The sequence below is a fragment of the Micrasema longulum genome, unplaced genomic scaffold (genome assembly GCF_059751315.1).
Source record: "Micrasema longulum isolate JH-2025_06_02 unplaced genomic scaffold, ASM5975131v1 h1tg000509l, whole genome shotgun sequence".
Classification (NCBI taxonomy): Eukaryota; Metazoa; Arthropoda; class Insecta; order Trichoptera; family Brachycentridae; genus Micrasema; species Micrasema longulum.
In genome coordinates this window covers 98,917-121,664 of record NW_028277706.1, presented here as the reverse complement: position 1 = coordinate 121,664, position 22,748 = coordinate 98,917, and the positions used below count along the sequence as shown (strand labels likewise).

Genomic DNA, 22,748 nt, shown 5'->3' with positions numbered 1-22,748 from the left:
TTTATTTTTAAATTCATTTAAACTCTTTTCATTTTTCATACATTCAGGCATCTCTTCATTTTTAAACCTTTATACATAATGCAGTTATAGGATTCTGTTTTATTTTTTCAAATGGCAGCCTTATTCTATTCTTATTTATAGTAATGTATTTATTATTTTTTTTATTTAAAACTATCTTATTGATGAAGTATTTGGGCATTCTATTACATAAAAAAAACAAAATATAAAAAAAATAATATATTATATATCAGTCTCCTTTTTATTGGTATCCAATGGGTTTTTCTCGCATTTTTTTTACTTGCCAAAAACCTGAGGCATTGTAAATTAGGCAAGTGTGGTTAAGGCTCTCAGCGGCACGAGAAAACAGTTTTTCTCGTGTATTTATATATAAAATACACGAGAAAAAATAATACGGCCGCGAGAGTGTTTGGAATACCACTCCAGGAGGCATCCGCACATCCTCAGTACACTATATGGTCCAGCGATATCGTATCGCCTCCGTTTGATGTCAGTCACCGGAGTTTGCTGCGTCCGTTCTCTTATATCTTCATTCCTCACAAATTCAAACTACCGGACACCCAAGATTCTCCTGAGACACCTATTCTCAAAACTAAGTATTTTGCTGTTTTGGTTTTTTGTTTTTTTATTTATTCTATTTTTGCTACATTATTTTGACTTCTTTACTTACCGTTTTTGTAGAAACATATTTGATTTTACGGGTATATTAAAGATACCAGTCTCGAAGATGCCGCGAAAGTGATGAAACCGGTTGTTGGTTTTCCCAAATTTGCGGATTTAATTTGGTGTTAGTTATATCGATGTATTTGTCGATAACCATTCGTCACTGATCGGCGGCATATGTGTGATAAGAGTATATTCTAGTGAATCGAACGGTATAATATACTTGTACTTACACCACGTTTTCGTTTTAGAAGAGCAAATTCATTTAACCAACAAAAAACTTTTTTTGAGAAAATGAACTTCGATACCCGAATAAAACACGTGTTATTGCTAAAATGCTTGCTTTATTTACATAGGGTTCCACGGGTTCAATTCACGGATAGATCATATAAGAATAATTAAATATGATTGTTCTCAAGCCTGGGTGTTATATGTGATGTAATCCAGCAATCCACCGCTATAATTAGGCCTCTTGGCCTGTTGCGGTGCAAAAAAACAAACAAAAATGAACTAAATAATATTTTGAATATACATATAACATATATATCTAAGAACATAATATAAATCATGTAAATGAGTGCCTCGACACGGATTGTGCTCGGTGAGGTGTTCACATAGAAACGAGAAAAAGAAAGGTATCATGTAAAATAAATATAAAATTACAAAAATACGTACGTGGGCGGCAGTAAAAAAACGTTTCTATTAGGATGGATCAGGTAGAGGATGTATTTTTCTTTACAGAACAGTGGGGATTAAATTTAATAAGATCGATAGGTCAATTTCTAAATAAAACAATATTCACACAATGAACTTTTTTTATAGTTTAAAATAAATTAATATAATTCTTTACTGTATTTTCGGCGCTTTCCTTTTAAAATTTCATCAGCTGTTCGACGTGGAGAAGGGCGCCTCTAGTGAGGGAAACGCGCAACTGTCGCACAAAAAATGAAAATCGATTGTTGTGCGGCTGGCATTTAGTTAGTAATTCAAATGCCAGACTGATTTGTCTTTCCTTATAAATCTAAGAAAACTGGAGATTTGTTTATCAGTATGCTTAGTGTTTTAGAAACAAAATAATGTTATCTTGTGTGTCTATTTGCATTTTTGAGTCATTATTATAAAATGCAAGTATCAGTGTCTTATCAAAATGTATTTGATTGTCAAAATTAAATGCTGAATGATATTACATAAACAAAATGTTTTAGAAAAAAATCGCAGTTTGACAAATATTATGAATTGTGGTTATGATTCATGCGTCGCGGTAATTATTGATTTCATTACACTTTGTTGACAAGCCCATCTGAAATGGCTTTCAGTGCAGCATCGCTTTTGAAAGCGCCAAGCGCTTTAGAACAGTTACTGGAAGAAATAAACTTTCAACGAACAAAGGAAATGCGACAGCTATTAAAGGATGGTAAGATTGACTTAATTATTCATTGTAAAAAAATATTCAATACTCCCATGTACTATGACGTTTCAAAATTGTTATCCGTCATTTTGGTTGGCTATCCTGATTTAGATTACTGCATTAGCATTGGTTGTTCAAAATATAACTGGCGATCGATTTTAGTACATACAAATTTTTATCTGTCATGTTTTTCAGGATAATTTGAATTTATGAAACTAGTAGGTTTTTTGTCTGAAAAATATAATCTTGTACCTATGTATGCCATTGAAGGTTTGTTTTTACGGTATAAAAAACTTTTCAAAATTGTTTTTTATTTTGATTTTTTTCTTTCAATTCTGTCATCAACGTGTATATAATAAAACAAATATATACACACATGTTGCCTTCTACTAAAGAACTACCAATAGATAATTCAAGACATTATTAGCATTTTTTTTACATATTATTTCTCTATGCAGTATGTTTGAAAACACCATATCATATTTTTTTGACATCCTACTTTTTGAAAATTCTATTATGTCAATTGATGAAGCAGAAATGAACTGACATACTGGAGTTCATACTAGTGCATACCAGCATTGGCTTAGAATGCTGTTTTTTATTCTGTGGGTCACGGCTTGCTAGGGGGGCTGCTTGGCAAAAAGTAAGGGATGAAAATCTGGCATCTTGGGAGGGTGGTAGTAGCACTAGAATCTCCTAAGAAATCTGTCGCTTCTCTCTCCCAGGACCTTAACTTTTGCATTGCTCATGACTGTGATCCCTAGGCAAAAATGTCAAAAAGGTTAAAAAACACTGTTTAACAAACAAACCATCACACCGTTTTCTCATAGGGGTAGGCAGAAAGGATAAAACACCACATCACTCTGTCTTTGCATGCAGACCTCGCTTCCTCTACATTCATACATCTTCTCATGCACGCACGCCGATTATTCCTACTGTTGACATGTCCATCTTCAAGCAGCTGATGGACTTGATCGTGCCATGTCTTTCTCGGTCTTACTCGTTTTCTGCATCCATCAACATTCGCATCGTAGATCCTTTTAGTCGTTCTTTCGCTGTCCATTCACTCTACATGTCCTAACCATCGCAGCATGATTCTGTCGAAAATGCTTGTCTCAGCCTTACATAGTTCACGGATCTCGACATTTGTGCACCTATCATACACCGTTTTACTGGCTCATTTGAAACAATCAAAGTTGTAAAACTGTAAAGCGCGTAAAAAAATATTAAAACTGGTTTTTAGTTGTTAGGATGATTAGTTGTTAAGACGATTGCTATGGATATGATTGTTATCGGATATTAACAACAAAAAGAAGTGCGGGGAGACCATAACTAGGTAGAAAGATGACCTAGATCAGCATGTCAGTGTGACCTGGATGCAGCCTGCACAGAACAGGGTGACATGGAGGCGAATGGAGGAGTCCTTTGTTCAGTAACATTAAAGCTTGAATTTGCAATCTCAATTCTAATTTTCATGTGAAATTAAATCAACTATTTTATAACTCGCCTTTTAAAAATATTATGTTTTTCAAGTAAATTGCTTTGTTGTGCGAGTCATGTATTTTTATCTTACAATTGACCATTATGGTCTCATAGAACACTGCATCAACCCACCAGTTGCGGTGTACAGTGTACATAGTAAAATGAAAGCGGCCTCCGTGGTGTAGTGGTCAAGACGCTTGACTCACGCACGGAAGGTTCCGGGTTCGATTCCCGGTGAGAACACAAAAATTAAAATGTGATTTTTCTCAAGCCTGGGTGCTCTGTGATGTAATTCACCACTGTAATTAGGCCATCTGGCCTGTTGTGGTGCAAAAAAAATGTAAAAAAAAATTAAAAAAAGAAAGGGCTCTGTGGTGCATTTTGGTTTTATCAGATTAAAATGTTTCTAGTATTTAATGGTAGTTCAGAATGAAAGTATAAAATATTTCTAAATATATTAATTATTTTAGCTTTTGCTTAAAAATAAAATTTTAACTTCACAAAAAGTTTTCACTTTGAGAATAGTCATACTGCTTTTTATTACTTTGAGCATGGTTAGCATCAATTTTTTTAGAAAACTAAAAAGAACACAGAAACGATGGCAGCAAAAATCCATAGATAAATCATCATCATCATTCCATGTCCGCTCCCTCCCTCCCAGTTGAAGCATATGGAATCCACAAAGAGCCTCCATGCATCTCTATCGGTTGCCAACTCTTTTGCGTTCTCCCGAGTCAGGTTCTCGTCCCAAAGTTCTGACATAAATTGCCGACAACAGTCAGCCGTGGACGTCGAGAATCTGATTTCTTGTAAAGTAGGCAAGCGTGGTTAAGGCTCTCAGAAGGCATCCGCAGTATGTGGCCTAGCTAATCGTATCATAGAATAGATAAAAGTCATTAGGAATTTTGTTCATATTTATGCCACCGCCAATTTATATGTTATTCCATGCCCTCGATCATTTATTACTAATGTTACCTTAATAGGCAAGATTTTCACGCTTTTGAATCCATAGAAAATAATCTCATCCATAGAAAATAATGAAATGTTGTAATCTTCCTTTGACATAATATACTTTTTTTCGAATTTGTCAGGAATTAATCTCGGGACCACACGTTTGTAGGCAAAGTCAATAACCTCACGAATCGGAGTAAAGGTCTCGTATAACAATTATCTTAATACTTATTATAATCATTTTAACAGCTGAAACCATATATTTCTTCTTCAGAAATATTTTTTTTTCTAAAAACTGTGTTGTCTCTAAATTATTTATGGGTTTGGTATAACCAAGTAAAATAAAATAATTTCAATGTCTCAAACAAAAGAACTCCAAGCTGATTTTTCATTTTATTTATATTTTTTTGCAATATATTATGCTATACTGGTGCTAAAAAGACCCAGTAAAATGTGCAGCCATTAAATTTTTGTGTAAATTGCATTTGATAGACCGCACCGACCATCTCTTTGGAAAATTCTCGACGCGTATGGTATTCCTTCTAAGATTATTGCTCTTATAAAAGCGATTCAAATAGACAGCAATTGTCGTGTGAGAATCGCCAGGTGTTTGACTGATTGGTTTAAGATCTCCACTGGAGTGAGGTAAGGCTTCGTCCTTGCACCTTTCTTATTCATCATATTGATGGATTTTATCTTGTGCTAATCAATATACCACCTGATCGAGGCATGGAAGTGAACTCCCCCGTAAAGTTGTGCAGCTTAGAGTACACAGACGATGCAGTTCTTCTTGAAAAGTCTGTTGGCAATCTTCAGAAAATTGTTGACAAACTGTAGGAAAACTCTGCTTGTTGTCTGGGTCTCAATTTTAATACCAGAAAGACTCCTGACCTGACCCTGATCAGCCTCTATATAATCATTGGCAGAGGATCAAAAAAGTTGACAGCTTTAAATACATGGGAGTTCACATAATTGAGGATGGAAGCACGCACAAAGAGCTAGCAATCCGCCTATAGCCATTGCTGGAGCGACTTTTAACATGATGTGTATTGTCTGGAACTGTAGTCTATACTCAGTCAAAATAAAATGCCGAATATTCAACTCTTGTAAAATAATGCCAGTACTCCTATATGGGTGCGAATCTTGGCACCTTACCAAAACTAAAAAAATCTGAGTTTTAAGAGTAGAATATTAGGCATAAGGTGGTCCAATTTTATAACTAACATTGATGTCCGAGAATGGACGCCGCAGAGAGCAGAGAAGAGCATCCTGAGGATGCGACGATGGACCTGGCTTGGACATGTACTGCGCATGGCCTCAGGGGAATCTAAACCCAAGTTGTCTCTTCTTTAAACCTGCAGGCTCACGCCATTCTGGAAGGCTGTCGATGACGATCTTCTGACTTTATTCGGCAGAACTAAGGGATGCGGGATTGACATGGGAGGAGGCGAGAGTGCTGGCGGGTGATAGTCTCCTGGAGGCATTTAGTTATGTCCGCGTGCTCCACTTAGGAGCGGATGTGGAAAAGAAGAAGATAAATTTCTGTCGTACACTTTATTTGATATAAAAAAAAAAACATCTGATCATATTTTCAACACATTTATTTACACAGAGAACAGTCAAATTAAAACAAAACAGCAAAACTTAAGTTTTTAATTTGTTCAAGGAAAAGTGTATATTGTATATTATATACATAAATATTATGAGTATATTAATTAACAATATAATGGGAGGGCCTACTCCTACAACAATAATGATTAAGTATCCAAATAAACACTTCAAAACAGTTTGAAATAGTAATCAATTTGTGTTAAAATATATTTTTGTTGATAAATCCACCTGGTCCATAAAGAAGTATAGAAATTGAAGAAATAACATTTTCAGGCATTGCGTAGTATGTAGGTGGAATAATTCAATTAAATGAATCTCACCCGCATAAATAAAGGTTTCAGCTCTTTAACTTCACAAACATCAACAGATGAAAGAATTGAAGGTATATAGATGTTCAAATATGGACAGAATGGTGAATGTTACACTGTGTGTAAAGTGGCCACTTAAACCAGCCATTGACCTTCACCTTCTCTTAAATGTTCTTCGTCTCTGTTGTAATACGTTAATATATTTTGTAAATAAAACAATCAAATTATATTGTAAAAAAAATTCTCATGAATAATATAGCGACTTAAAAAAAAAATACAACATTTAATTCTTATATCAATTTTAACACATTACAAAAGCAAAGATTTCTACAGATGATTAGTATATTATATTTGTAAATTTAACAACTTGGATTCTCCCGAGATTCACTTTAGTCAATGTCAGACACTTTCGACAATCAAAAGTTTAGAATAAATATAAGAATAGACATATCTATATTATTTTAAAATAGTTTTTATACAAAGAAATAGGATTAATATCGCGAGTTCGTTGCTAAGGCAGTATAAAGCCAGACGTACCCCCAGCTGGTAGGAGCAGATAAGTCTTAGAACATTTACATTTATCGGTAAAGGCACTTTTCTTTTAAGAATACACGTGTTTGGTTATTCTATTTAGACAGCAGATATGTCATAAAAAAATACAATTTATATGAAGACAATTCAATTGGTACATTTGAAATAAGAAGGAATACATCTCAATCAAAACATTTAGGTAGTCAATATACAAGTTAGGTTTTTCTTAACACAACAAGGAATAGTACTTTCAAAGGATTGTATAAGTTTTAAAAAGAGTAAAATACCATTTGGAGACAAGTAATGTAAGTTCTGTTTTTGTACTAATCCTATTTTGGTATGGACTTTTGTAGATTCCGGTTTTGTGGTGCTACAAGGAACTACCTACTGGACTGATCTGTTTGTGCGACATTTTCTCTTCCAAGACGAACAAGCCATCGACTGCGACGATCTGCTGTTTTTTGTTAGGAAGAAGCATGTCAAAGGATCATCCAGATATCTACCCAAATACGAGGTATTCCATTCTCTCGACATAAGTGCTAGTACGACACATATTTACCATCTATTTCTTGTTTTACATCCACTGCATTTATAAATATTGAACATTGATTAAGTTCACTAAATAGAAAAATATATTCATTACACCTATCAGTTAATATCAAATGGAAAGAGGAGCAGTTTACATTAAAATGTTTTAGTCAATAAATATAGTACGCGAGTAAACTATAATTCCGTTGAGTGCAAAATAAAATATTTCCATATACAAGGATTTTAGCTGCACATATTACTATACTTGCTTCCCGGTAGAAATGTAGAATATGCAACCTAATAATTATAAAACTCCATCACAAAAAGTTCCTATTCATCTAACAGTCTAATAGTAAAACTTTTTCATAGCAAAAATTGATATGATCCTTTTGTAATATAACATTCCATACTATGTATTCTCAATACTTTTCACCAACCAAACAAAACAGGCAAGCGAGTGTTCACAGCCATTAATCGCTGCAAAAAATACCTAATGTAACATCAAAACAAAAGTTTATATATTACACCCAGTAAAAATATTAAAACATAACACAAGGTTATTATTTATTTGCAGACATCAGTAGATGTATTTCGAAAAGATTCAAAGAAGTTGCCTATCGGAGATCCCGATATCGACTGGGAAGAGACAGTCTACCTGAACCTGATAATCCATCAATTCGACTACACCCTCACCCTAGCTATCTGCACTCGGACCAGTCCCAAGGAACTACAAGTCCTGAAGAGGCATTCTCAGAAGGTTGGTTAACTTAGTCTCATTATATTAAACATCTAGATTCTCATTAGCAATCGTCACTTTTCACGAGTCACTGTATACACACATTCGAGTACAAAAGTCACATTCACTATATATCACATTGTGCGGACCGGAGCTTCCGGCCGCTACACGTCTGCTCATTCCGACCCGACGCGGTCTTCTCCGCGGCACTAGCTGAGTCGGCTGAACAGCTTGGCCTTAGGCCACGGCAGAGGCCAGTTGTACTGGCGGGGCACGGGCCCTCGCACATTCTTCTCTAGGTAGCGGAAGATGAAGAACCACCACTCCCGGGACATCATGCAGTAGGTTCCCTGGCGCTGCGGGCGCGCCACCAGCGTGTGGTACGTCCAGAAGAGGCGGGTGGTCACATAGTAGGCTAAGATAACATCCACAACATAGTGCGCGTGAGCAAGCAGAATGAGTAACACTCCCGCTAGGGCCGCAGCTCCGGCGGCCCAATGGAGCGCTAGCCCCCGCCGTGGACTGTACTCCGCTATAACTTGGTAACTCAGAACTAGAATCATGGTATGTCCGCTGTAGATGGAGTCTCCGCAGTAGATGTGCTTGCCATTAATGGATAGCCCGAACCCGGAAAAGACGTACACCATGCGCTCGAAGATAAGCAGCGGGGTTGTGTGGTTGGACTTGGGACTGCAGTAGTAGGTAGTGCTGGACACTGGTAACACCGTGACGTACATGGTCAGGGAGCGATACAAGTACAGGAGTCCCACCATGAGAAACACGCGACGCGCCACGATGAAGCGATGCTTGTGGAACACGATGACGGCAGTAGCGGTGGCTGTAGAGAGCATGATGAGGATCTCTGACGCCGAGAGGGCCCACTCCATCGGGGCCACGTTGTCCAGGAACACGTCGGGTAGCGGCCCGTAAACGCTCCGGTCCGGCAGTCGCTCGTGTGTCAGTGATAGGGAAAGCATGTTGATGGTGACCGACAAGAACAGGAATAGAAAAGAGACTGCGGTCTTCCACACCTCCTTGGGAAAGCGTTCTTCTCGTCCGGCTGACGGGATTTCTAGTTGGAAGTCTCCGTTAGGGGGGGGCGGCACGTCCTCCGGGTCGGGGTCTGACTCGTCGGCCGGGACCGCGAGGGAGGGGTCCCGCTTGAAGCGCGGAGCCAGGAGGGGCTGGCGCTGCAGACGCTCCGCCGCGCCCGCCATACCGCTCGCCCCCGCGCCCTCCGCCTTGTCCCTGCTCCCCTCGGGGCCTCTCTGTCCCGAGAACTTATTCTTGGAGTTGTTGTTCAAGTCATTTCTCTTGAGCAACGTGCCGTCTCTGTCCAGGTAGGCGGGGTCGGGGCCGATGGTGTCGTCGTAGGGAGCGCTGGTGGGCGACGGCAGCTGGGGCTCCTCTGTCAGGAAGGTGCGCACGGACTGCACCAGGGGCTCGGCTGCATGGGGGGCGGCGCTACCGCTAGACACGGTCATCCACCCGGGACCCGCTCCCAGTGATCCTGAAATGCAAAATGTCACTAGATAAAGAAATCTTTTTCAATATCATCTAAGTCAGCTTAATGTATGCAAGAGAAATAATTTTATTAAATGCATTAGTAATATTCTGGCTGATGATACGCAAATAAAAAAATTGCCCTTCATACTATTATCGAAAAAATAAGTAATCACTCTTTATTAAGCCTACAATTAAAAATAAATGTATTTTGTAGAGGTGATTTCAATTGAAATTACACAAATATAATCTATCAGATATGTCCTTCAAACTTCTTATTTCCTATTTTTACTTTGAAAATCAATCAAGAAACATTTCAGATTGTAGTGTCAATAATCTAATACAAGAATTTGGTTAAAGTGCATTTTCAACCGACCTTATCGTAAAAAGTCACGTTTATTTATACCCTTGTTAAGGTAATTGACTATTTGAACAAATAATACACACATATTTTTACGGATCTATAAATTATGAAATCTCTGAACAAACCCTGCATGGAAACTCGATTTCTTTCATTATCTGATTATCAGAGGCATTCAATAAAAATATATCCTCTCGGATCCTATGGCCATTGTGGTATTCCCGGTGACGAAAGAGTGGAAGCGTTCGCGAAGGAGGCGGTGTATTCTGGGGATTCACTCGGTTATTCCACATTACGACTGAAGAAAAAGCGACTTAGCACTTGGCAAGAATATTGGGTAGCCTCCTCCTAAGTCTACAGTAAACATCCTATCTTAAACCAAATGTTACGGAAAAACCTTGGTTTGTTAAGATGTTCCTGAAGAAGTTTAAGACATCCTCTTTATGTATTGGGGTGTTGATATGTGGGTTGTGTCCGTTTTTTATATTCTAAATTGAGCACCAAAAGTAAAACAAAGTGATTTAATTCATCCGTCATTTAAAAGAAAATTTTGTGCTCTACAAGATATTGTGTTTTAACACCAAAAAGAGACTGGTGAAGGCCTTGGTTTTATTAGTGTTCATGTGCGGTGTGGAGTGTTGGAAGCTTAGATTTTTTTTTCAGAGAATCTCTGAAAAGAAAAAAATCTAAGCTTTCGAAATGTGGTGTTTGCGGCGCATGCTGCGGGTTCCGTGGACAGTCAGACGTACAAATATATCTATACTCCAGAAACTAGACATAAGAGAAAGGCTTACATCCATCTGCGAGAAAGGAATCCTGCAGTTCTTTGGACATATTTCCAGGGGGAACTCTGATAGTTTGGAGAAAACTGTCCTCCTTAGAAGTGTCGAAGCGACAAAGTCGCATGGACATCAACCGACAAGATTAGTCTTAGTCACTGAATTATCATCACTGACAAATGCTTACAGAAGAGCACAATACCGTTCCAGGTGGAGGGAGACTGTCCACAGATGAGCCATGCCCGGAGTCAGGCGTGATTACCATCCTCAGACGTGAGGCACAGATTGAAGAGAGAGAGATATTATTTTATTTTATTGAGATTTAAGGCTTGCAATAAATAAAACAATATATTTTTGTAAAGTAAAAGGAAACACAATATCTTGTAGAGCAGAAAATTTTCTTTCGAGTGGCGTCTTAACCTTTACTATTTTTTTTATTTTTTTTGAGTTTGTCCAAATTTTTGTAGACAAGGATTGGATTTAACTCCCTGGGGAGCTGTTTATATTAACATATTACAACAGAGATGAAGAACATTTAAGAGAAGGTTGGATGGAAGAACTGGATTCAGCTCCCCAGGGAGTTGAATCCAGTCTCCAATTTCTATACTTCTTCATGGACCAGGTAATTTATCAACAATATTTTGAGTTTGTTCAAATTTTTGTATACAAGGACTGGATTCAGCTCCCCAGGGAGTTGAATCCAGTCCTTGTATACAAAAATTTGAACAAACTCAAAATATTGTTGATAAATTACCTGGTCCATGAAGAAGTATAGAAATTGAAAAAATAACATTTTCAGGCGTTGCCTAGTATGTAGGTGAAATAATTCAATTAGATGAATCTCACCAGCATAAATAAAGGTTTCAGCTCTTTAACTTCACAAACATCAACAGATGAAAGAATTGAAGGAATATAGATGTTCAAATATAGGCAGAATGGTGAATGTTACACAGTGTGTAAAGTGGCCACTTAAACCAGCCATTGACAGGTCATAAGCCCTGTACATGCCTAGACTTCTATATTACCTTCTCTTAAATGTTCTTCATCTCTGTTGTAATATGTTAATACTTTACTATTTTGTTTTATTTTTGGTGTTCATTTTTAAATTTGCAAAAAAACTAACACAACTTTTGTTAACATCTAATAGAATGTGTATTAGACCTGCCTTGTGTGAATGTCAGCTTGAGGTGGAATATATATTGTTAATTGTTATCTTGAGTTCATTCAGACCTCTCCAATATTAACGTTCCCATTCCCTACGAATATCCCAACTCTCTGTCCCCACTCGATAATGTGTGTATATTGTATATGCGTAAAATATACTAAAATCACGATGTGTATATATGCAAAAAAAAATACACTGGCTAAAACATCACAGCAGCAAGATAAAGCCACAAAAAATAAGGTTTATTATCACAACATAGAGCCGCATTGTAACATACTTTTTTGGTTTGTTAAAAGTAAAACACACAGGCCATGCCTTTGTGGATTTTTTTGTGTTAATATAACAGTTTTTTTGTATTTGTGACTTATGTATATCTTTTGTAAAATGCAAAGAAAAAAATACAATAAATAAAACATTTACAGTTTAATAACTGTAGAGGTGGATATTATTTCTTCACTATTGAAATTATTGTTCTAAATAAAACCATAGATAAAATGACAAGATATGCAAATAATTTTGTCATATAACACTACAAGGGTGTCATTGCAGTGCTGTCAAATTAGACGATTAGTATTCGTGGTGGTACGAGGGAACTTTCATTATGGAGGTGTTAGATCAATGAACTGTCTTCTTTATGGAGCAAAATATTACATTTTACTCGTCAGTGTAGAATACGGTTGATTGTCGACCCAAATTATTATGTGTTTGCTTTCGGCCCGGAAATGTCAACGGACTGTGAGCGGTCGCGGCTGCCCGCTGCTAGTGAGCCCGCCACAGCCCGTGACCGGCGGACGGTGAATAGATTTCCACAAATAATGACACACGAGATGGATGACGAGCATCTCTCGTCACAAATGTAATCATTCATAACTTATTCATCACCTACCTTGGTACCAGAATTCCCTATTCCTCGCGATCCCGCGAAACTTTTACCATTATCATATCACGAACGGCTTAATGCGACACTGTCCATTATTCGCTCACGGCTCTCTCACGCGTCTCGCCATGTTCCGAATAACGAATACAACTATTTTCTAGAAAAACATTGAAAACCACGAATAAACGTTTTCGCAGCGAGAGAAGCGATCGTGGCGGAGTCGGCCACTGCGATTGATTGAGCGAATGAAAATACAATGAGCAGTTCGTGACGTCACGCGGGTTCGCTATACGCAGCCGCGCAGACCGCCACCTACCGACAAGTTTCTATGAAGGAAAGAAAAACAGGGACGTACTGAGTTACTCCGTTTGCCCGGGAGTATCAATATGTATATATGTAATAACATCTGTACCTTACAGGATAAAACACGCGAGTCTACTTTTTTGCGTTTTGAAGTTTGAAATTCAGAAATTATCGCAATAAGCTATTTTATTCGCGAATAAAACACCGAAGTCTACTTTTGTCATATAAATGCTTTTTAAAGATGAAATAAAAATCTGTAGTCCACATTGTTTTAATACAAAGAGTATCAGTAGTCTCAGATATGCTATTTTAAATGGTCAAACACAAACTTACTTGCACTTAATGAAAAAAAAAGCAATATTATCCACTTTTAATCTATAAAAAAATGTCATACAGTAGATGCTTACATAAATGACGAACGACTAACTAAAATTGAACATGTTAAATACTTAGGACTAACAACAGATAGACAATTGACAAGGACAATTCATATCAAAAATTTAATTAGCAAAGTGGTGACATTATCGAGTCTTTTTTTCAAATCAAAAACGTTGTTCCGAAAACGGAAACAATTCTAATGTATGAAGTCTATGTAAAAACTAAAATATGTTATATGCAACTACTATGGGGAATAGGAAATCAAAATGACATGAACAGACTACAAAGACAGCAAAATAAAATATAAAGTAGTATATGACCTAACCTATCTAATAGCACCTGAAGAAATCTATAAACAAACTAAGCAATTAAATCTAACTGAACTCTTTAAACTAGAATCCTTAAAATTTATTCATAAATTATCCACTGATGTAATTGTAGACGAAGAACTAAAACTTGAAAAAATTGTAGTAAACATGGACACAATACGAGAATATCAGAAAACTATCATATACAACCTTCTAAAACGAGACAAAGACAGTCAAGACTAATAAACCAGGGATTGAAATTATACAATAAATTACCAGACGACAAAAGATGCTAAAAACATTATCATTAACAGTAGAATACGAATTTTAAAAGCAAAAATATTTTGTTAAATGTATGTAACCCGTAAGGGTTTATAAAATTTTAAAAAATAAATTTAAAAAATGTACTGTTATTATCAAAATAAACATTATTTTACATTGAAAGTTCTTTATAGATTGAAATTATCTCATTTGGTTAAAAAATTGTGATGTTTTGGAAAGCGCACAATCACAAAATCTCGTTTCCTGAACATTTCGTTAAATGTGACTCCCATGGTTTATCCTCTAAGGTGCAGATATTACTGTTATGTATGTGCGTACGTGTAGGGTGTAAGTAATATCTGAAGAGAAGTAGGCGAGTCAAACTAAAAATATCGGTACAAATAATAGTATATTGTGCATATTCTAAGAAATTTAGGACAGACAAATTGAGAATTTGTTTAAATTAATTTTCCCTTTCATCCGAACGTGCTAAAAAACAAAAGCCCTTTCGGGTTTACATTTTATGTTTTTTTTAAAATTAATAATACGGCTCCACTCGTGCAATTAGTTAACTTACGATTTAAAAATGCATTAGGAATTTTGTGTACTGCTTTCCACGAACTATTAATACAAACAGATATTTTTTCATTAAAAAAATGATATACCTGCGACGAAGTTTTAGGAGTAAAGGAATTACATATTATTACATTTACCAGAAAAACTTGAATTGCATGTCTCGATTAACATAAATAACGAGTAGGTTTACAGGGAAATGAATTAAATGGTGTGCAATTTTGCATATAGGAATCGTGTAGGTAATATTTATTAATTAAACTACTATGGCACGTCATGTCTATAGGTAGGCACTGGGCAAAGGTATCCTATTAACTCATTACACTGGACAAAGGTATCCAATTAATTTTAATAAACAACCTATTGAAACAACAATTATAATTATTGATTTGGTCTTTGTTACTTCACACCACACATCAAATTCAATTTTAGTAATCGAATTTTACTACCTTCCCATCTGCATATAGAAGAAATACCCTAAATTTGATTTTTCATTAAATTATAATAATTTAGGAGAAAATTATTTTTAGCATTTTTTGTCATCGGCGTAACCGTTATCATTACGCGCTGGATTCATTTAGTCGGGCGTAGAGCCATTAGAATAACTAGAGCTGAAAATTAGGCAAAAATTATAAAGTTTTAGAAACGGGCGGAAAATTAACCTCGGGGGTGTAGATTTAAAGTACACAGCTCTCCCCCCTCTGCATTGGAGCGTCTTATTCTTTAAATTTCGAGCAGATGTCTATGTTTGCATACACCTCTAGTATACTGCATGCGTGCATAGCATATTTATCATACTGCACATCCACATCATATTAGGTACAGGTAATTTAATAAATAAAAAATAAGTAGGTACCTACTGAACAAGCATTCGAAAAATGCTAATATTTTAAGTAGGCGCGTTACAAAAACATCCCTTACTGTATATTTTAAGTGGATAGGTTTATATCAGTGATGAAACAGATAGTTGTTTGGCCGGATACCGAATATTCGGCGAGCCCCTAAAGCTAGGGTTTCCTAGGACAGCGGTGCCCGCATCTTAACGGCCGTAGTCAACGGTGATGCGGTGGACAGCCGTCGTAACAGTGACTAGAGTGTGGTTTCCTAGGAAAACGGTGTTATCAACACCATTTAACTCCGTTTCCCTAGGAAACCGCTCTCAAGTCGACGTGACGACGGCTGTCCACCGCATCACCGTTCACTACGGCCGTTAAGATGCGGGCACCGCTGTCCTAGGAAACCCTAGCTTAAGCCCATTCTGTTTTTTGACACAAAAATATTTTTAATATTTTAAGATTTTATTGTTTCTGGGTTAATCTATTTTTCTTGTGTATACTGAACACTGACGAAAGTTTTTAAAAGTCAATTTTTCAAATAATGAATGTTCTTTTCTTAACTTCATTTTTCCCAAACACGGTCGATATCAATAAATCAATTTAGTGGCGTTGATTTCATGACATTTTCGCAGTTTAATGAATATTAGGTATCCGCCGGATATTAAGCTACTATCTGGTATCCGACCGGATAATAACAATAGGCCGGATACAGGATAGTTACCGGATATCTATTTCATCTCTAGTTTATATATTCGTATGCAGGTCTGCGTCAGATTTAAAAAATAAAAATAGCCGAATATATTTATGTACGCAGCATAACAATAACAAACGTTACGCTTACGCCGCAAAGCAAGAACAAAAATAAGAACAAGTAGGATATAGCTGGTAGAATACGAGTAATTTGTATTATTTGAACTTTACATGTAAGATATGAATAACGTAAATAGTCGATCCAAATACCCGCTTATAGTTTAAAATGTATATCATTTAGTAACAATGGGAAATCCCGTGTCTAAGGAATACATTTAACTAGTTTTTATTTAAAACAAATAACAGTAGTTAAAAATATTATAAATGAACAATATAAAGTACTTATAAAGCTTTTGTTATCAATTAATAAAATATCCGTAGGTCGAAATGTATGAAAACACATACGTAATAATAATTATTTATAATATTTTCATAATGTACCTACATCTACGGTATCCACAAATGTAAATTAGGTATTATTATTTATACTGCAGTTATACTAGTTATATTATCGTCGGTGAACTGATGTAACCCTCTAAATGACAAAATTTGAGAGTGTAGTTTATTTATTTGAACACTTTATACACATATACAGATTACATACATAAGAAAAAAAATACAAATTTTCTTCATTTTTAATATTATTTCCATTTGTAAATACTCACTACAAACTACAAACTTTAAAATATCTTTTTTTCACTTAAATTTTAATTTTTAAACAACTTTCATCTATGTTTTTCTTTTTCCTTCTCTTTTTTTATACTTTCATAATTAACCTTGCATAAAATTGCTTTATAATATGGAAACTTCACTGGTCCATTAGAATTAAGTCTAATTGTGTAAAATATTAAACTTTGTAACTGTACTGTATGTTTCCAAAATAAAAGAAAATAAAATAAAATAAGGGTAGGCATATTGCCTTAAGGCAATTTTTTCCTACCTACAAATTTGAGTCAATTCAATTTGGGAAAATTAGTAGTATATGAACATATTGTAGGTATATTATGATATTTCAATTATAAAACAAAACATTGATGTACATTATATTTTTAAGAAATAAAAATTGACTAAATATCTACACTACCATGAAGAGACAATGGAGTAAAGAGGGAACGAAAGAGGGGGGGGGGAGAGAAAGGAAAAACTCAAATATTCAGGAAGTGACATTTCATACGTGATTTGAATGTAAATCAAGAAGGGGGCGTCTCTGACATTAATGGGTAGATTATTCCATAATCGATCAGTCACTACAGCAGTTATACTTGTATGAAAAAAAACAAAGGAACTAAGATGATTTCACGAGTATGTATCATGTCCAAAATATGAAAAAGGAAGACCGGAAAAGACTTTTGTTAAGTCGAACATTAAAATAGATTTTTCTGAGTGTACTGATTGTCTATAGGCTATAGGCAATAGTGCATTTGGAGGTATAATGACATTACATGGTTGGATGTTGGAAATGAGATGCATCGAGGATTTTGCAAACATTGTAAATCTCACCGCAGAGTTGATTTATCGTGTTCTGTTAAGTATACACACTGGTAGTATACACATTGGCATTATGTAAAATATTTACATTCAACCTTGTGACTCGAAATGTTCCCACAACATAAATACTAATGTATTCCTATATAACTACCCACTACCTATTATCACAGGTAAATTACGCCGACTTTTCGACATAAATGGATTAGATTATTTGTTATGAATACCCACTACCCACACACTAAAAATCTCCAACCGTATAACATCTATATGGGCAATATATTATTATGTACAGTCCATTAAAATCTTTTAAGCTTTGTTTATATGTGCGTAACAATTTTTTTTATATACATCATTAAAATTTGCATCCTTACACAATCAAAAATGAGGAAGTTCAGTAGTTTGAAAAAATGTTTATGTTGATTTTAATATAATAAACATTTGTTTTTAATTTTTATGTATTTTATTATCACTGATTATCAGCGCTATGATTTTTTAAAGTTTTGTATTTCTAAAATTACTCCACGTGAGTTGTCTCAAGCTCTCTTCCGCTTCTTCTCGGTCAGTTCTGCCGATTGGTCCGTTGACGGTACGTAAACCGGAAATCTTCCACAGCTTTTTTAACATATTTTTGATTCATATGAACTAGTGACGTTCAAAGTAGTGTTTTAATATTTTTTTCGTGCATTTTAAAGAAACTTTGCAGTTTAATTTAATGCTCTAATTTTTACCGCGCGCAAGAAAACATTTTTTTTATCAATTTTCCCGTAGGGCTGAAGTTGACCCAGTGGAGTTGAAGTGAGCATTTGTAAACTTAGATGACGATATTACAATGTGTGAGTCACACAAATTCAAATTGGAAGTCTTCAGTTATTATATCTCTATTAAGATAGATTTATTTACAAAGGTAGGTATCTCAACAGAGACGAAGTTTTTTTTAAATAAAAAATAAATATTTGCGTTCTTATGATTTACCCAAATATTTCATTTTGAGGGCCATTTTCAACGAGTTGTAAATAACTCACTATTAGAAAATGGGAATCAAGTTGCGGTAGAGTGAGATTCGAACCACGGAAATTTGAGCCGTGAGTCCGAGACACTAGCCACGCGACCGCAACCCGATTCAAATTCGAAGTAATTCACTGGGAAGGGATATGAAGGTCGTATTTACAACACTAATGACGTAATGACATGTCATTGGATAGTTTAAGTGAACACTACACACTCAAACGTTACCATTCTATGTTTTAACTTAATATTAAATTTTTTGTAAGTGTTTTAAAATTTAAGCCTACCCGAAGCAGCGTCATGTTAGGCAGGTTTTAAATAATGATTGTAAATGATCCATAATAAATAATGGCTCTTGGCCGCGAACTAAAGCTGCATTTTTTTGTTAAATATGCTTACGTCATCTTGCAACAAATTGCTTACGAAATAATATCTAAGCTGAGCGCCGAGCATTTGGTAGGCGGGTGAGTTAGATATAAGTAGCTATTTGTACCTACCTACGCCATGTTCTACGTGTGTATGGAGTATATAAGATATAAACAATATTATAAACCAATACATGCATACATATCAAGTTTTGAAAATCGCAAGCCACGCGGGAACCGGATTCCATAATATGTCGGTATTATTTAGGTACATTCACGTGTAAAAGCCCTCGCCTTTTCATATCCGATGTGCGTCTTTCATTATTCTTATTGCCACTCTGCTGTTTGAAATGCTTCGTAATTATTTGCTTTGAAATAATAAAAATAACTTAAGTGAGTATAAAGTGTTGTCTTCGACAGTATTTGACTAGTCTTCAACGTATTATGTGAATGTGATTGCGAGCTTCTTTGTAGTTTTTTAATTCTTTTAGTAGTACGCCTACGTATGCAGAACTTATACAAAACAACATTTTTTAATGAATGAAAAATAAATTTGAAATTCAAATCCTAATGTTGTAAATGCAACTTTACTAGTTAGTAATATTATAAGTTTTCCGGGAATGGTATGAGTTTGAAACAAATATTTGTGTTTTACCTGGAATATAAATACAAATAGTTTAATATTTTTAATTGAATCGGCATTCACTTCGTAACACTTCATTATAAATTATTATGAAAATAAAACTTTGTTATCAGTGTTACACAATTTAATTCTTTTACAAGAACACAACTATAGTTTCGGGAGAGCACTCCTCCCATCGACGGGTGATATAAAACTAATATAATAAACACAAAATATTGTTCACAATGTCATCAAATCTAATCAAAAAATAAACAGATAAAGAGATTTTAAATAAACAGAAACAGAAATAAACAGGTTTTTTTTCCTTATCTAAGGTGTTGGCATATGAATGTAAGTACAGATATGAAAACATGGACAGAACATTAAGTTGAATTTATTTCTTAAAATTTAGCACATAAGTGGAAGTTGCAATAAGTAAGTCTAAGATTTAATGTGTGGGAAGACATCGCTCGGCTAAGAGAGTGTTAACAGACGCAGGTCTAAGAGGGTGAGTGCGGTGAGGGTGGTCGCAAAGGGAACATAGTCAATAAAGGCGAGGGGTGGTCGAATGTGTGATTATTAATTAGGTTGTTCTCAGAATTTAAATTTTTGTGAATTTCTATAATTTCTAAATTATTCTAAAGTTGTGTTCTTGTAAAAGAATAAAATTGTGTAACATTGATAACAAAGTTTTATTTTCATAATAATTTACAAATATTTTAATTTATTGAAAAAAGTACTTTGACCCTTGCAAAATACACCGAATTCGGACATTGAGTCTTTTAAATCAAAGCTACAAAAACACTACGGTATTGTTATATAGTAGATACGATATTTAATATTATCTAAAGGAACGTTGATTTGATTTACAATGAATCACACATTTAACGAGCGAATTAAAATATCTGACATCCTTGTTGGGATAGGTTAATTACAAGTATTAATGAGAGTAAATTATTCAGTAGCGAATTAATCAATTATTCATACTAAACTATAATTGTGTGCAGTTGTAAAAATTGTTATTAATTAATAAATGTTCGTGTATTAGATTTTTAAAATAACAATTAAGGATAGTAAGTAAGGAGAACATACAGTTTTGGCATATTTAAACGCCGTTATTTCAAAATCGCGTCATTAAAAAAATAAAGTAGGTAAATGAACATTAGATACAAATAATAATTTTCTTAGGTATTTCTGATAAAAAAGTTTTGGATAACTAAAATATAATTCATTTTCGACCGGCAGATTACGCCTCTTACAAGTTAGACTGTTAGGTAGGTATATTTTTATACATTGGTACCTACTCGTATAAAGACAAAGTATTCAAGTAAAATAAATTTGTTTAAATGATTTGAAGATAATGAATTGAAAAATAAAGTTGTCGGAGAAAAAACTTAAATTTTGGTTTTTGAAAATCAAGTATCAAAATCAAAATATGATAATAATAATCATACAAATTTTGTGCTATTTTTCGTGAATTCTAGGTTAAATTTCTATTTTCTTTCTACAAATAATATTGGATGCCTAATAGATTTGCATTAGTATAAAAGTTTTGAAAAACTCTAAATTCTAAAATTTTTCGTTTGGTCAGATTCATAGTTTTTACTCACAATTTTACCACACCTTTAATTTATAATGTTATTATTTACAATCAACATTTTTAATTTATTTAAAATACAACACTTTGTAAATTTACCACACAAGAGTTTAATACATTAAAACACGACTAGTTTCGGGTAATCAGTATTACCCATCCTCAGGTGTAAATATAAACTAAACTAAAATACACAAACAGATTAATACTTAGGTACTGATAGGGTCTGGCGGAAGGGTGAAGGCAACGTGAGGTGGAGGGGGAGGGGGGTTTCCTAATATGGGATCCGAAACTATTATAGTCGTGTTTAAATGTATTAAACTCTTGTGTGGTAAATTTACAAAGTGTTTTATTTTAAATAAATTCAAAATGTTTTTAACAAAGTAAATGCTGAAACAATAAATAATATACAATCAACATTTTGACACGACTTGAAATTTTAATCTAATAACATTTTTTTTGGACGCATGCTCCTAAATTTAGGCAATTTATCCTATTGTGGTGGCAACACTCATGTCCACTGTTTTATTTATTTTTATAGATAAATAAACAGACGAAAATCGTCCTTATTAGCATGGGTTTCTAAATAAAATCGTTCACGTCGTCAATTTCTTTTTTCAAAAAGTTTATGCGTATTTACGCTCCACATGTTGTGTGAGAGTAAAGTTGTACTGATTTTATTTATCTCGCTCTAGCAGTCGCTCGTTGGAGGGAGCGCGAGCTGCTCGCGAATTTCGTAAGTGCGAGCGAGCGGGACGGCACGTTCCTCATCTCGAAGCAAGGTCAGGCGGGTACACGCGCACTCGCGCAGATAAACAAAGGCAACTTGCAAGCTCGTCCCAAAAGCTGGAACAGGGCCGGTAAAGCTAGGGTTTCCTAGGACAGCGGTGCCCGTTTCTTAACGGCCGTAATGAACAGTGATGCAGTGGACAGCCGTCGTAACGGTGACTAGAGAGTGGTTTTATTTTTTAACGATGTTATCAACACCGTTTTCCAAGTAAACCACTCCCTAGTCACCGTTACGACGACTATCCATCGCATCGCCGTTCACTACGGCCGTTAAGATACGGGCACCGCTGTCCTAGGAAACCCTAGCTTAAGGTTCGTGACGTAACGAGGCCGCTGAATAGTCTCATGCTTAAAATTTAGAACATTTTTGAAAAGGATTAAATCATTTAAAAAATATACTTGTGTACCTATATTCTAAATTTAAAGCGAGATACTTTTTCAGCGGCCTCATTACGTCACGAACTTAGCGGCCCTGCTTCAGTTTTTGGGACGAGCTTGCAAGTTATACCTTCATGCTTCAGAAGTTAAAAAAAATCGAGTTGAATAAACCAATTT

The 22,748-nt window shown here is 35.2% G+C and overlaps 2 protein-coding genes across 3 annotated transcripts in view; one reads left to right on the top strand and one right to left on the bottom strand.

Annotated features, from left to right (window-relative positions):
• The first annotated feature begins 498 nt into the window (after positions 1-498).
• LOC148280945 (uncharacterized) overlaps positions 499-22,748 on the top strand; it is a 74,255-nt gene continuing 52,005 nt past the window's right edge. Inside the window, exons 1-3 of the mRNA XM_088227533.1 lie at positions 499-2,095; positions 7,326-7,486; positions 8,075-8,257. Of these exons, the coding sequence (XP_088083659.1) occupies positions 1,987-2,095; positions 7,326-7,486; positions 8,075-8,257 (453 nt within the window). The 5' untranslated portion in view covers positions 499-1,986. The remainder of the gene's footprint in view (positions 2,096-7,325; positions 7,487-8,074; positions 8,258-22,748) is intronic.
• The window catches only part of LOC148280946 (phosphatidylcholine:ceramide cholinephosphotransferase 2-like), a 39,058-nt gene continuing 22,420 nt past the window's right edge, over positions 6,111-22,748 (bottom strand). Inside the window, exons 1-2 of one of the 2 annotated variants that reach the window (XM_088227535.1) lie at positions 12,931-13,166; positions 8,264-9,746 (exon numbers count right to left, since the gene is read on the bottom strand). In XM_088227535.1, the coding sequence (XP_088083661.1) occupies positions 8,446-9,720 (1,275 nt within the window). In that variant the 5' untranslated portion in view covers positions 9,721-9,746; positions 12,931-13,166 and the 3' untranslated portion in view covers positions 8,264-8,445. Of the gene's footprint in view, positions 9,747-12,930; positions 13,167-22,748 lie in introns of those variants that run through there. The other variant, XM_088227534.1, reaches the window with a different exon arrangement.